The sequence below is a fragment of the Grus americana genome, chromosome Z, assembly GCF_028858705.1.
Source record: "Grus americana isolate bGruAme1 chromosome Z, bGruAme1.mat, whole genome shotgun sequence".
In the NCBI taxonomy this organism is placed as follows: domain Eukaryota; kingdom Metazoa; phylum Chordata; class Aves; order Gruiformes; family Gruidae; genus Grus; species Grus americana.
Window position 1 is genome coordinate 2,931,407 of NC_072891.1, and position 15,161 is coordinate 2,946,567.

General features: G+C 46.0%; 1 protein-coding gene across 2 annotated transcripts in view; it reads left to right on the forward strand.

The window, feature by feature from the left end:
- Positions 1 to 15,161, forward strand: part of MYO5B (myosin VB) — a 148,895-nt gene that overhangs the window by 47,303 nt on the left and 86,431 nt on the right. For both annotated transcript variants that reach the window (XM_054808962.1, XM_054808960.1), the window contains exons 5-9: positions 3,884 to 4,040; positions 6,301 to 6,444; positions 7,391 to 7,472; positions 11,404 to 11,511; positions 13,699 to 13,808. In XM_054808962.1, coding sequence (XP_054664937.1) covers positions 3,884 to 4,040; positions 6,301 to 6,444; positions 7,391 to 7,472; positions 11,404 to 11,511; positions 13,699 to 13,808 — 601 coding nt within the window. The remainder of the gene's footprint in view (positions 1 to 3,883; positions 4,041 to 6,300; positions 6,445 to 7,390; positions 7,473 to 11,403; positions 11,512 to 13,698; positions 13,809 to 15,161) is intronic.

A 15,161-nucleotide genomic window follows, 5' to 3' on the forward strand; every position in this document is an offset into this window, starting at 1 on the left:
GTACATCTATTTTTCCCTGCTGGCACCAGCAGTTGGTTAACTTACACACCAAAGAAGGGAAAGTCTCTGTAGCCTTTATTTCTGAAGGCTTTTATTCCTGAAGTTGGAAAAGAAATGTCTGAACATGTATTTTCCACCAAAAAAAAGACAGAAAAGACACGTTACTGCAAATGCAGGAGCTTCAGTGGCATTGCTGTCTTGCTTGGAAGCCAGCAGCTTTCATTTTATTAATGTAATACAACTCCAGAAGTTTTTTCTGTGCCATGGATAACCCATCTGGCCCATTTTGTGTAGCAACGCATCAGCTGTTAGGGCAAAGTCTCGAGAAGCTCTGGAAAAACGTGACCTGGCAGAGTGGCTGCAGTAGCAGTAAAAGGCGTTGGCTGTGGTTTTAATCCCTAGGTTCAGTGTCTTTTGGAGAATGATGGCACTTTTTAAAAGACAAGCCAGAGGGATGAAAAAACACTCAGGATACAACATGAAAGGTAGTTTGTGATGAGACCTGAAGCCCACGGAGACTGTGGGTCTGGAGAGGTCCTTGGATGGGCTCCCCGGTGGGTTGGTCTCTGCCTTCTCCAGCCAGGCACACCCCAATAGCTGATACGGAGAAGTTATGAAAGAGGTCAAAGTTGGTAATGAGAGGTCTTAAGTATAAATTTTAGATAGAAAAAAAACAGGTTACAAAATAATACCTTGTAGCAGTGCTGACTGAGTGCCAAGTAATGCCTAATTCCTCTTTTTTTTGAGCTTTATTGGCTTCATTCAACTGAAGAGTCTGTTTCAGACTGGTGTAGTTTTCATCTTCTGCCTTAAAGAGAAAAGAGAGGGGGAAATGTTTCCTGAAATGTGCCGCTTGGGCAGTAGCTGTCACACTCAAAAGGGTAAAAAGCAATAATTCTCAAGTAACTTCTACATGGGTGCAGCTTTAAACCAAGCCACCTTTGCGTTTGCAGAGACCTTGGTTGTCGCCTCTTTCTTCTGCTTCTCCCTCACCTCCATGCATCCGCACTTGCAGCTCACACCAAAGCCTCTCTGTCTGCTCCTTCCTTTGTAGCTGACATGAGTTTATGCGTTGCATCATACTGATGGCCAACGTGGGATGTTCACCGCTGGAGCTCAGCAAGCGGTTGTCCGGAAAGACAAAGGTGAAACTTCTCACCTATTTTAACTGGAGATAAGCCACGATAAATCACTGCCCCGTCACCTGTCCTGGGAACTGCTGTTACGAGCTTATCCAGCAGGCTTCTATTTTTGGTGCTCAGTCTTCCTTCCTCACTTTGGAGCTGGCACTGGTTTTCCTCCATTGGGTTCATGTGTCTGGTGGCTCGTGCTACAAAAAGAGCTTTACCGCACACCCGTGGGGAGTTTAAAGGTGCGAGACCGGCGCCTTGGCAGCCCCACGCCTGGTTCCTGCCAGCTGGCTGCCTGTGGGAGAGTCACCGGTGGCTTTGCCAAGACATGCAGAGGGCATGCTGCCGTGACTTAGCAAGTCCTGGGTGAGATGGTACAGGCTGTCCACACCTGGGATGAGTCACCGGAACACCGGCTCCGGGTTGTCGGCTGCCTGGGTGAGGTTGTGCCTGGTTCACGACCGGTATTTCTGCAATAACTGCCTTGATAGCTGGAGTGGTTGGAGGTTCCTCTTGCCTTCCTGCTGGCGGATGCCCAGGAGAGTGGTGGGGCTGGACAGGGCACGGATTAAGATGTATTATATGAATTGATCCCTGAAAAACATAAACACGGCTGGAAATTAGTTCGACAGTCCTCTCCTGCTGGAAGTGTCAGAAAGTTGCGATTTGCACCAACATGTTACATATTTGACTCGACTGAGGTTTTTTCCAAATCAATTATGTTGAACCTAGAAGGAATTAAGATGTAGGTGCCTAACAGTGGAGGAAAGTAATGGTATGGTGTTACAGCATGTTTGTATTTTTGTTGAAGATGTAAGGGTGGTATATGGCAATCACTTCGCCTCTGTTCTCATCTCTCACTGGTATAAACTTGAACTGAGTATCTTAAACCGAAATGCATTTTTATGGTGTTTCCTGATGTCAGGGGAACTGCAAGGTGTAAATTTATTGTCGCACTTGTATATATTTTTGTGTGTCTGCATTCAGCTGTGATTTGTGAAAGCCGGGCAGAGTCTGGGAAGTTTAATTTGATCTTACTTAAAAGCACACTCAATTACATACTTACAGCTTAACCCAGTAGCTCTGATATTTTGGGACCTTGTGTCAAATCCTGCAGTGAAAACTCTCTCCTTCCCAAATTACAGGGGTGCTGGGTTTGCCATGTGCTGGTGATGCTCTGGGGAGCGGATCCGGGTGCCAGCAGATCTTTGCCCGGACGGATGTAGTTCTCCTGAAAACAAGCTCCTCTTTTTGTCGTGGCCCTTTCCCTGCCTTGCAGCTCAAGCACATTACACTGATTAATTATTGGGATGTATCTAGTAGGTAGCATGTCATGCACCCATGATGGGTAGGACTGGGTATTTTAAAATAGTTGCAATGGCTCGTGCAAGATTTTTTGTGTGAATGATTAATTTTGCAAGTAGAAAAAGGCATTTGGGTGAGTCTCGTGCACTGTGCAAGGCTGAAAAGCTACACGAGCACCCCCAGCTTCCCCATGCGAAGTCCCATGCCCTGTAGGTATCTGGTGGTCTGTGCTGGTTCTGATGGCATCAGAGATGCTCCTGCCACCCAGCCCGGACACGGGGCACCAGTGGCTGCTCCCATCATGGCTGGAGAAGGGTTTGCATCAGACCCTCGGTGCTGGGATAATGCTTCCCACTCCTGCGAAGTATTTTCATATGTGCAGATAAAAATGTCCAGTGTGTATTTGCTTGAATTTTGTTATCCTGGTGCTGGTACACCTGTGTCCTGTTGTAAGCAAATTCGGTGTGTGCTTGGAGAAGGCAAGGCTGCCTGAGCCTTCTGGTAATGAGTGAGTCCTTCTTAAAAACTACTTTGTTTTGCAAAGCTTCGGGAGCTGAACAAGCTTGACTTAGTGATGCCTACCAGGAATTGTTTTTAAACTCTTTATCCACTATTTCTTGCCCCTTGGTCCCAGAAGTACCGCTGCGCTTTGGAGCGGTGACTTACAGTTTGGCAGGATTTGGGGATGAATAGATGGTGTGAGACTGATGTCAGAGACATTCTTTGTATTGTCATTGTCAAAAGTTTTAACCAGATGTTGGGAAATGTGTGAGAATACTGATGCTCATATAATTGCATAGGGAATCAAATGACTGCTGCTGTTTCCTAGTTTTAGGGTGCTTGATTTCACAACTTCAATATTTTTAATGTATTTTGAGCATAGAGGAACCTTTCTGGGTGTCTGTGTTTTAGTAGCTCAGCAACAGGCTACTCGAGCAAGTTTCACAACTAATCGCCCGTGTTTTGCTGAGCAAGATCTCAAATGCTTAAGTGAAGGCGTTGGAGGGGAAAATTAAAGGTATAATACTAGAAGCTGATACTCAGCCAATGCCTGTTAATAGTTCTCCAGATAAATGTCAAGCAGCAGAGCTTCGTTATTGCGACATTATAAGGAATGGGCTTCTCAATGCTGGGCTACATGCTCCAGACGTGAAGAAACCAGCAACGCTTCATGCAGGGGTTCATCTCCTGTTATCTCTGCAAGCCCTTGGAGATGTTCTGGAGATATTCAGAGCATCCTTTGCGTTTTAGTTGAAATCTGTCAGAACTGTGCATTATTCACGGTCACTTTGGTAGAGTCCAGAATACATCCAGCATCCATAATGTAGGGGACAACAAAGTGAGGAAGCCGAAGGTATGTGAAGATGGAAGATTGTTTCATGATGCAGGCAAACTATTAACAAGAAAATGGATTAACTTACAAAAGCTTTTCCTCTCTGCTGCAACAGGGATGAGAAGAACCAATCCATCATCGTGAGTGGGGAGTCGGGTGCTGGGAAGACGGTCTCTGCCAAATACACCATGCGCTTCTTTGCAACCGTCGGTGGTTCTGCCAGCGAGACCAATATTGAAGCCAAAGTCCTCGCATCGAGCCCCATTATGGAGGTAAAAGCTGCATAATTTCCTTTGTTCTGCTTGGAGTGATCCCTGTGTCTCTCCAGAAGACACAAAAACAGTGAAAGCCGTAGGGGCTTGTGAGCCAGACATGATTTGCAGCCTCACAGCAGCCCCGAGCTGTCTGAAAATACAGAAATATGCTGGTAACCTCTGTTTGGTCTTGAAGCTGAGCCCGTGCATGCCCAGCACGGCTCCAGGAGCTGGGCTTTGGCGGGGCTCTGGAGGGGACAGCTCGAGTGGTGCTGCTGGCACCCTTACTCTCTTATCTTCTTCATCTTCTTCCTCCTCTTGCCTCCACATGGTACCTCCTGTTCTTCTTTAATTGTATGGGCTTGAAATATAAGAGAAAGGGGTTACTTAATCTGTTTGAGATATTTCAATGCAGTTTTATTTTTGTTAATTTTCTGTTGCTATCAATCATATAGAGGAATAACAAGTCCCATTATAGGGAAATCCCTGCTCTAATGGAAAAAAATTCCCTTTTACAAATAGAAAAGGAAAGCTGCTTCATTTCATTGCACCATGACCAGATGGTGCAAATAAATATCTGAGTGCCTAAATCCCATTTTCCAAACAGATTTTGGAGTCTAAGTAACTTCATTTGCAAACTCTCCAAGTCAGTTTGAAGACAAGAGCAGTAACAAAAGCTGGCAGAGGATGCATGGTGATCTGCCACAGCGTGGGCTTCACGCTGGTTTGCTCTTTTCCTCACCCATCTCCTGTGCCTCTGTGAAATGTAGCTGCAATACCTGGGAACACTTAGAGGCATCCAAGGAAAAATTCATAGCACACGCTATTCTTCTGTATGACCCCATAATTTTATTGCTCTAATTTTCTTGCCTGTCTTCAGTTCTGGATGCAATTTCTAAGTGCTGGGGCCAGGGAGCTTGTCTGGAAAGAGCTGAGAACATTGCCCGCACAAAAAACGTGAGAGAGAACTGCCTGGTTTGCGAAAAAAAGTTAAAGTGTGGAGCTGGAGTAGAGGCGTGTGTGTGAAATAGCCCTTAGCAATGAGGCACACCGTGTTTGACGTACGGGACATGCGTCCCTGAGGCAGGTATCCCTACTTCATAGACAAGGAATTGAAGATAAGCTGATGATGGTAATTCTGGATTGTAAAATACCTAGTTGTAGTGTTTGCTATAGCGGTTTGTGAACCTCTTCTTTCCCTGAGGGATGGGTGTTGGGATGGAGAGTGTGTGCTCTGCCCTGCTGCTTTTCTGGATGGTCTGGGATGTGTGCTGGAGGGTTGGAGGTGGGGAGTGGGGACTGTGGGTCTGGGAGTGCCGTAAGTGGAAGGGGGAGCTGCGGTAAAGGGGTAAAAAAATGGGCTTTGGGGAAAGGAGGTGCAGTAGCTGGCAGAGGAGTTGGGGTGGTGGTGGATGGATGGGGCAGGGAGCAGGCAGAGCTTGCTGAGGTGACCTGCAAAGGAGAGCCTGGGAAGGGCAGCCAGCCTTCGAGAGGTGCACAAGGGCTTTTTCCTGAACGTGCCTGTTCCCTTCGTTGCTTCTTCTGTGATTGCTTGAGGCTCATGATCTCGGGACAGGGGAAGGGTAGTAGAAAATAAGGCTGGTGTAGCCGTGAAGGGGAGTATTGTCTTTCTGTGGACCTCTTGCATCACCACAAGTTGCTCCTTTGGCTGCTTGGTGGATTCCCATGTTTGCAGTGCTGCACCCCTGATGTTTCCACGTGTGCTGGATTGTCTCCTCTCCCTTCTGCCACTGTGTGCGGCAGCATTGCCTGCCCGGGAGGTGACAGGTAGGGACTGGAGAGGCATGGAGGGGCTCTGGCCATGTCACCAAACCCACGGACCAAAGCCTGAACATCTGGAGACGGATTGCAGCTGGCTCCCTCCTTCTCGCAGGGCTTTGTCACCTGTGTCCCCTCCAGGAGAGCTGATGTCGGCTGTCGTTGAACGAAGGTGGGGGCATCCTATAAGGCAAAATAGGAGTGCTGTAGCTGTTGGGATGTGGATGATCTGATGACTAAAAATGTGGTGGTTTTGGCTTTTTTGTGGAAGAAAACCACACAGAAATAGAAATGAGTGTTTTTACAGTAACAGAGTCCTCCCCAAAGTCACACCGCTGCTCTGCGTTCATCAGCTCCCTGTGCTCTACCTTCTGCATCTGGGAAGGGGTTTTCTTCAAATCCTCCCATGACTGTTTATGTAACACCGATTACAAATTTAAATGTTTAAACAATTTTAAAAATTAAATTAAAAATTAATGTTTGATTTTGTTTTATGCAGGCAATTGGAAATGCTAAGACAACCAGGAATGACAACAGCAGTCGCTTCGGGAAATACATTCAGATCGGCTTTGATAAAAGATACCACATCATTGGTGCCAATATGAGGACATACCTGTTGGAAAAATCACGAGTTGTATTCCAGGTGAGGAGTTGTGCTGTTTTTTTCTTCTTTTCTGCTGTTTGGGTGCTGTGCTCCGGGAATTTAATGGTCTTGGTCTTTTCTTTGGATTATTTAAAAAAAAAAAAAAATCACTTTAAAAGTAGCTTTCCTAGTGGTCACAGCTTCCAGACGTGTCTTTCAGGCTCAGTCTTTTGCAGTTGTTCTTGATAATCCCAACCTGGCGACCTCATTCTGGAGGAATAGGTACCCGGGAGACTCATTAGTTGGCCCCTGGTTGTTCCCTCCATCTGCCTGAGGCTGGAGCCCCGAGGAGGGACCGCTGCTCCTGGCATGGCTGCTGGGCAGGGGTGGGAAGCCTTTCTCTGGGCAGCTGCTGAGATTCTTATTGAACCTCATAAAAAGGCAGGAAGAATAAATTGCAGGCAACAACTTTGAATTTTGAAGATGGGAGGGAGGCAAGAGAAGGGCTGAGGAAGCTGATGTCTCTGCTGTGGCACATCCCCTGGGTTTCTCGTGCAGGGCTCGGGACTTTTCTTGGTTTGTGCTTGATATCTAGCTCAGAAGCACCTGAAAAACTTTTGTCCTCACACAAAAAACCCCCCAACTACAAAAATTCTAAAACCGAACAATGTTGGGAATCCACGAGTGTAGGCCACCTCTCTCAATGTTGCTGTTGGTTTGCAACTCAGTGTGTATTAGCTAACCTAACTTAGGGATAAAGTGTGTAAGATAAAGTTATTTATTTCCTTTGCGAGATGGGCAATGTATTTTGGTCAGGGCAAGGCTTGGCGCCTCCTTTTTCCCAGGTGGCACAAGGTCCCCGTCGTCTTGGTGGCACCGAGGAGGTCTTGATGGTGGGAGTCAGGGGATGGGGTCAGGGTAGGCCCAGGCTCAGCAGGCACTGGGTGGAGGGTGGGAGCGTTGCTGTAACTTCTCGCCTCTGTTATCTCGGCATATTTCCCCGTAGGCGGAAGATGAGCGCAACTACCACATCTTCTATCAGCTTTGTGCCTCCGCGAGTCTTCCAGAATTCAAAGACCTTGGACTGAGTAAGTAATTCTGCCTCCCTGCTTGCCGGTGATGGTGCCTGGGTGTGATGGCAACAGGAAAGCATTGTGGGATTAGAAATGCAGGTCATCGATGAGGTTGTGTGCGCCTGGTCAGTGGGAGGAGGTAGAGGCAGGTGAGCTTGAAGGGCTGCTTCTCCCCGGTGGTGCACCGGTTCGCTCATGCCATCTCCAGGGATGTGGCACCTTGGATGAGACACCAGCCCTCATCACCTCCGCTGTGCAGCAACTTGGTGCATAAAGTGCAGGACGTTTGTGCGGCGCTGGTCGGTGCTGTTAGGCTCCTGCTGCTGTGGCTGGAGGTTAGCCACGGTGGGAGAAGCCTGTGTATTTTGTAGAATCTACGTGCAGAACCACAGTGAACCACCAGCTGTGGTAGATGCCAGCTGATGCTGGGAGATCATGTGTTAATATTGTAGGAAACTTGTGTAAAGATCTGTATTTCAAATGAAGTATGAGTATGGGTTGATCTGGCCAGTGTCTTGAAGCTTTGTCCTTTGAATCTGTTATCTTTTTAGGTTGACTGTCAATGGTTAACTCCCCAGATGCATCCCAAGTTGCAACAAAACCTATGTAAGATGCCTGAATTAGAGTTTTTTCACTTGCAGCAGGGGGTGCAGAGATTTGTTGTAATTAATTTTTTTATCTTGAATATTTGCTGTTGCTTAAAAAGGGAAGTGAGGCTTAAAAGCATGCTTTTAAGTATTTAAAGTGGTGAGGAAGGCAGGTTGTGATCCCAACATAGAGCATCTTGCTGCTGCGGAGTCTCTCAGAGGTTTCCATCATGGCTCTAGAGGAGTGGTAGATCGAGAGAGAGGCTTTCTGTTTCTGGGTAGTTCTGGGCTTGTGTTAATGACTTTTTTTATCAACTTAAGCACATTGGCTACACTTACCGAGTGCGGGTGCTAAAATGGAAGCAGTCCTGTTCTTGTCCTGTTGTCACCAGTAAGCCTTGGTGCATCACCCAACTGTAGTCCATACTCTGACCAGTGACACCAAACCAGACACCCTCATCCATGAGTTTGCTTAAGGCGTAAGATAACTTCTGAGACTGTCTAGGCATAACCTTAATGTCTGTCCCAGGACACCTGGGTGGGAGGTGAAGGTTTTGCATGATTCACTGTGCGCCAGCCATAGAGTGAAACTTTGCTCTGTAAGTCAGGGCTTGTGGTGGACCTGGGGCTCCTTTTGGTCTCTGTGGGTCGCAAAGCAATGTTCCTCTGACAGCAGCTTCCCAGCTACCATCAAAGACCCTGTATTTGGTCCCATTGCGTGCTCACACGACCCCAGAGCACACCTCTTTGAGCATTTTCAAGAGTTTCTACTATGGGGTTATGCGCTTCATTTTTTCAAAGATACCCTGAGTAATGTTGTCCCCTGGGATCTTAAAATTCAGAAATAAATTATTTCAACCCAGTCTGGGAGACAAGTTGATGTGGGAGAGCTCCAGCTGTGAAACCACCTTTCTCTTCTTGGGAACATGTGGATCAGAGGAAATCTCAGTCTTTTTCAACATGGATCTTTAAAAGCCTGGTCTGTTTTTGTGGTGACTGGTAGTACTGAAGGCTGAGAGTGCTCTGCTCTCTTGGTACATCATCCAGGACATCTTTATGCTGCTGTGACTGGCTCTCAGCTTCAGCATCTCCTTTCCTATCTAAATTTGGTGTTGTCAGTGCCTGTCAGTCTCCAGCTGTGCTTTTCCAGAGTGCTTGTGCATTTGCTGTATCCCAGGTATCTGCACAGCCTCCTGCTTGTGCATTTGTGTAAAATGTGACAATGGAAAAAGAAGCGATTCTCTCCAAAATTAAAGGTGTGTGTCTTTGGGGTTTCCTGCACCTTGCAATTGCTTGGAAATACCCCCTGAAATGTTTTCCTGGCTGGCAGATGCGGCGCTGCTCATGCACTCGTTGGGGAGACAGGGACATCTGCACTGCGAACTGTGCTCGTCGGGGTCAACGTGGCTCTGCCCTGTTGAATTAGCAGTGCTGGGCAGTTTTCTGTGAGTGCATCTGTGCACAATTGACTTATTTTCCTTTCGAGGGATTTTTTTTTCTGTTACCAACTTTGCATCAGATTTACTAGCCTGTATCTCAAGATGACTAGTCAAAACTCAAACTTATTTCCTCATGTGAGCTGTACCTTACCTGTCAACCTTTTCTCCCCAAGGCTTATACAAAGCAAGGGGTATCTTGATGTGCAAATCCACCTTTTTTTTTTTTAGACAGAGAGGAGGATGTATATTTTTCCATATCAAAAGTAGGATCTGTTGTTTCTCCTTTGGGTCTTGCACATAGAAAGAATGGTTGTTACTCTTTCATATTGCAAAATGCCAGAAAACAAAGAGAGCCTATAAACTTACTTGAGCCCAGCAGAGTAAACCAGTAAGTGTTGGCCCTTCAGGCTGGGCAATCCTAAAAGTTGGATTTCAAACTAGAAGGTAAATATGTGACTTAAAACGTGGGAGTCGGTGTGCAACGTGGGGCCCTTTTGATGTGTGGTGTCTAATGTAATGATGCCTGGGCCATGGCGTAAAGCAGGAACATGCTTTATTTGTTTGCAGTGAACCAAAGGGTTTCTGTGGTTATTAAAACGATTGCACACGTATTGAAATATAAATATTGGAGTTGGTTATAACAGAGATGACTCGAGGCAGGAGCAGGTCCCAATGTGGATGGTTAAAACTGGTGCCAGGCATCCCGGTCCCATCAACCATCTCCAGCCCTGGATGCATCTTGCAGGGTGACATGCAGCAACATCAAGCTGTTAATGTGATGTGCTCCATCACGGGCTGGGTGTGCTCCCGTTGTGCTGCGGGGACCGGGATGGACATCGGGTCTCTGACCCCATTCAGCATTTTCTGCCCCTTGTTCCCAGTGCTCCGGCAACGAGCAGAATCTGCAGCCTCTGGATTCCAGGGCTTTGTATGCCAAGAAGAATTAAATGTTTTTCTTACAACCTGAAAGTGCAGCTAATGCAAAAGCCTGCGGGAGGTCTGGGAAGGGATGGGGACCTTCTGGTGGCAATGCGAGTCAAAAAAAGTGCAGATTGCAGTGTTTTAAAGATTACCAGCAGGCTGATATGGAACACACAGTAGGCTGTTTTTCTCATTATTTTCATGATACTTGGGAAATATGTTTGTGAGTGTTAATGATGTTTCTTAGCTTTTCTTTGTGAGTCCCCTGTACCCGGTTCAAAACGAGTTGAAGCTGGTGCTGAGAACCGATCCTGGGTGGGATGGAGCCCTGGGGCCAAGTCTGCTCCTGCACTGCCGGGGCTCAGCCTGGCAGCCTTGGGCACATATCTTAGTCATTTTGGCCTAAAATAAGGCCTCTTTTTAAGGAAGGGTGATGGCATGTGCAACTTTTTAAAGTGGGTATAAATCCCGCGATCTCTTCTTGTTGTATCTGCATTTGAAATGCCTCTCAGTCTCCATTGGATTTGGCTTTGCATCGTTCTGAAAGAACTTTGCTAAAGCACAGATGCTTAAATGGTGTAATGCTGGCACTGCAAGCGATCCTCCATTCCCTTTGTTCCCTAGATTTAAGGCATCATGTGGGAAAGGTGTTAAAATGACTGAATTGGTCATGGATATGTAAAACAAGATAAAAAAACCGGAAAGTAGTAACCTCAGTATTTGAAGTAATATGCACCTGTGCAATAGAGCATTTATTCAAATCCCAAATATACCACAGCTCTGCCCCGGTTGAACTTGCTTTGCATGGGGAAGGGGTTTTATCACTGCAAGAAGTAGTCACAGTCACTTATCAAGGTGATGCTTCGTCCATTTTTAAGTAAATTGTGGTTCAAAGGAGACGGGTGCCCTTCGAGGATGGGGGACAGGGAGCATCCCAGTGCACGCTGTGATGGGTGAGTGCTGCTTGCTGATTTGTTTCTTCTCCTTCTTCTCCCCTAGCATGTGCCGAAGACTTTTTCTACGCTTCTCAGGGAGGTGACACATCTATTGATGGCATGGATGATGCTGATGACTTTGAGAAAACCAGGCATGCCTTCACCCTGCTTGGTAAGGGGTTGCTCTGCTTGGAGGCTTCCCGGCAGAAGTCTCCTGCAAATGTTTTTCAGTGTTTTGCCTGAATTATATGGCTCTCCTGTAACACTAAGAGGTATAAATCCATGTTCTTATTGACCTAGCTGGCTTTACTTTGTTCTTTAGCGTGAGCTGCAGCAGTGTTTCTTGCAGCTATCTGCGAAGTGGCAGTGAAACGGAGGAAGACACTGAATTTAAGAGAAACCTAAATAAACCATTCAGGAGTCAAAGCTATGCTGCTATTTTTTACCCTATTTACAAGCAGGAAAAGAGCTATTACTCTGCAGTTCAATCTGTATTTGGGTTGAGGGTGATGTCACTTCTCGGAACATCACAGTATCGTACCGAGTAGCTGATTCCTCAGAATAGTGAGCTGACAACATCCCTGCTGTGCAGGGTCCGCAGGGCCAGCTGCAAAATCTGCAGCTGCAACAACCACCTGTGCATGCTGCGGTTGAGCAGTGCAGTAACCTGCCTGCAGCAGCGACTGTTTGAAAGATAAAACAGTTTTTGCAGGGGAAGATATTCCCAGTTTATTGATGTTTATCTGAAACCAAGGTTTTAAATCCTGGTAAGTCTTGGTGCCTCTCCATTGCATTTTATATGTTGGGAGAGGAGCTCATGATGTTCACAGCCACCTGTGAAATTCCCCTGAGCAGCTGTATCGCAGCCACTGGCTGTGGCAGTAACGAGCACGGGGACTCATTTCAGGAGTTATAACTGGAAGTGTTTCCCCAAAATTTATCCTCTTTGTGTTTTAGATGGGCTTGATCCCTCTCTTTTTTTTTTCCTTCTTTTTTTTTTTTTTTTTTTTCCCCCCCCTGGCATGACAGTGGAGTCTTGTCTTTACCCTGCTTTTGTCTAGCTTGTGTGACTTCTATCTATTAGCTACTCCACTGGTTAAAATATGACTCCACTGGTTGCTCCAAAATTGCCCAGGGAACTCTCTCCCCACCTCCTTGCCGTGTGTGGTTTCTTTTTGGTCCCCTTCTCTGTCTCCTTACTGGTCCCTATGAAGCACTGCGTGAACATCTTCCTCTGCTGCTAATTTCATGATGCTTTCCTGCTCTTCACATGCTTCCTCTGGCTCTGCCTTTCCTCATTTTTCTTCAGTGTTTCCCAGCTCTGTCTGATTCTTTTCAGGGCCTGGTGAAATTTCTAGATATTTTCTAGTCTTGCCTTTCTTATATATAACAAGGAGAAGTCAGATTTATCTGCAAATCCCCACCCTAGCCAGGCTTAACTCCAATTAAGAGTGCCAAGTAACAGCAGAGCATTGCTCCTTTTAGTAACCTTGAAATGTTTCTTGCTGTGCTGATAACAGAAAAGTCCCAAGAGAGAGAAAGGGAAGCTCTTGATAATTCAAAAACCAGCGGGTGATGTCTCAGACCTTGGGTGGATAATTAGGACACCGGCACTGAACACAAAGGGGGCACAGAAACCCAGTCGGGATGTAAAAATGCAAGATACGGCAAGAAAGCTGTGTGCAGGCTGCTGCTGAGCAAAGGTCCTGCTAGGAATGCCTGCACAAGCATGCCAGAAAAAAAGATATAAAGCAATAATGTATTTCACCCCCAGCAAAGACCCACAACATACAGTTCCTGTTGAGACACTGGGGACCATAAGACAGAGCTGCACATCGCCTCCCTGGCGACTTGCTGTATCCAGCTGTAGCATCAGTCAGGAGGCGTTGTGCACCATGTGCATGGCTTTAATTTTCTCTTCTCTTTGTGGGACGCTGGCAATAAGTTGTAATTTCTGTGCTTCAGTTGTTGGCAAGATCTCACTGTTGGACTACAATCGCAGAGAAACAACTCCTTGTTCTATAAAAGCCGCAGAGCCTCTATAGCTGTCATCTCGTTTGATCATTATGGAGTAGCTTCCTTGGTTTTGTGCATGTTCGCAACAGTATTAAATCCATCTGTGATAAAATTGCTTTGATATGACCGTTAGGGGTAAAGAAATAGCATGAGGAGCTCCTCTCACAGTTTACTCTCATTTTTTAGCATTTTGAGAGGTTATGATGAGTTTATTGGGAGAGGTCTGATAACTCTGAAAACCAACAGCCTGGGAAGCAAATCAAACACCGCAGGCATTTTCAAATAAACTGAAAATTGCAGTTTCTTTTCTGTTGTGACAATCAGCTATCAATTTTTCCCATAGGAGTGAAGGAGTCTCATCAGATGACCCTTTTTAGGATAATTGCTGCCATTCTGCACCTAGGAAACTTGGAAATCCAAGCGGAACGAGATGGCGATGCCTGTAGCGTGTCGGTAGGTCACTAGCAAGAGTGGGGTGCATGGGAAGCTTTGCATGCTCATAAATCAGGATGCGTTGGATGTGTTGAGCTTCGCAGCAGTATCCTTTGGTAGAAAGCCCTTTTTCTCCTGGTTTTCTTTTTCTTTTTTTTTTTTGTTTTTTGAAAACACATCGTGATTTCCCGATTGCTTGTTTTTCCTGGAAGATAGTGCAGCATTTCTCCTCTCTAGCCAGCCTGTAAGCAAGATGATTCAAAGGTTGCTTACCACCTTATGTCCCAACCCATCTTTAACTCCGCTTTCTTAAAAGACTTGGTGCACAGAGTATTGGGGGAACAGTGACTCCCACCAGCAGAAGGTGTGATGCTCTACAACCGCTTTGCTACAGGCAAAGCCACGAGGCTGCTGCTTGTAATGTGGCCATCCAGTATTCAAAGGAACACAGTTAATTAGCGAGAATAAATAAGACTGAAGATACCTTAGTGGTGCTTTTTCTGTTTCTGTGTGTGTTTGGGGGGCGAGGGGAAAGTGATTATCCAGAAAATACTGTCCTGTCAATTATCATTGCATCCCAGACTGGGTCGTTTGTTCCTAATTAAAGTATTAAAATGGGTTCTGCACACTCTTTTAGTGGTACCCTAGAGGCTGGGGGTAATTCGCTTGCTGTTTCACAACATGGATATGTAAAAGGGGTCTGCTCCAGCAATGTTGAGTTCTTTAACGGAGCACATGTTGTTTAATTACTTTCAGATGTAATTGCATGGTATTAAATCAATCCTGTTAAGACTTTGAATCCATGGTCAAAAAGATACCAGAGCAAAAAAGCATCCTAGACGACTTTTAAAATGCATTTTTCTCTCCATCCCCAAACCCATCCAGCTTCTATACAAGCATGTATCTAACTGGAAACACTTCCTTTAGATATATATTATTACACTGAGGAAAGGGAAATTGATTTCTTAGTGTCCAAAAGGCAGTGCCCACTATAATAGAGACTCAGAACTGCCTTGACTTCGTTTGAGGGAGGGAAAAAAATACAATACGCTAGAGAAAATGAAGCTGACATTTCATTTTATTGATTATGGAAAACACAACCCCCTTCTGGTAATGCACATTGTGCGGCTTTGTTATTCAAAGTGGAGTTATTTTGTAAAAGGCAGGGTGTAATGGCATAGCCTAAGCTTTAACTTGAGGGTTAAAGGTTGCTCTGACGGAGCGTGTAGCTGCAGCACAAGGAGGAATAAAGTGGAGAGTGCTCTTTCCTGTTGGCAGTCACCATGGAAATCTGCTCTTTACGAAGATCGAGACCTTAAGGATAGCCCGAGCAGAGGAAAGCCATAGGGTGTACCCCGTTCAGAGCTCTGTGTG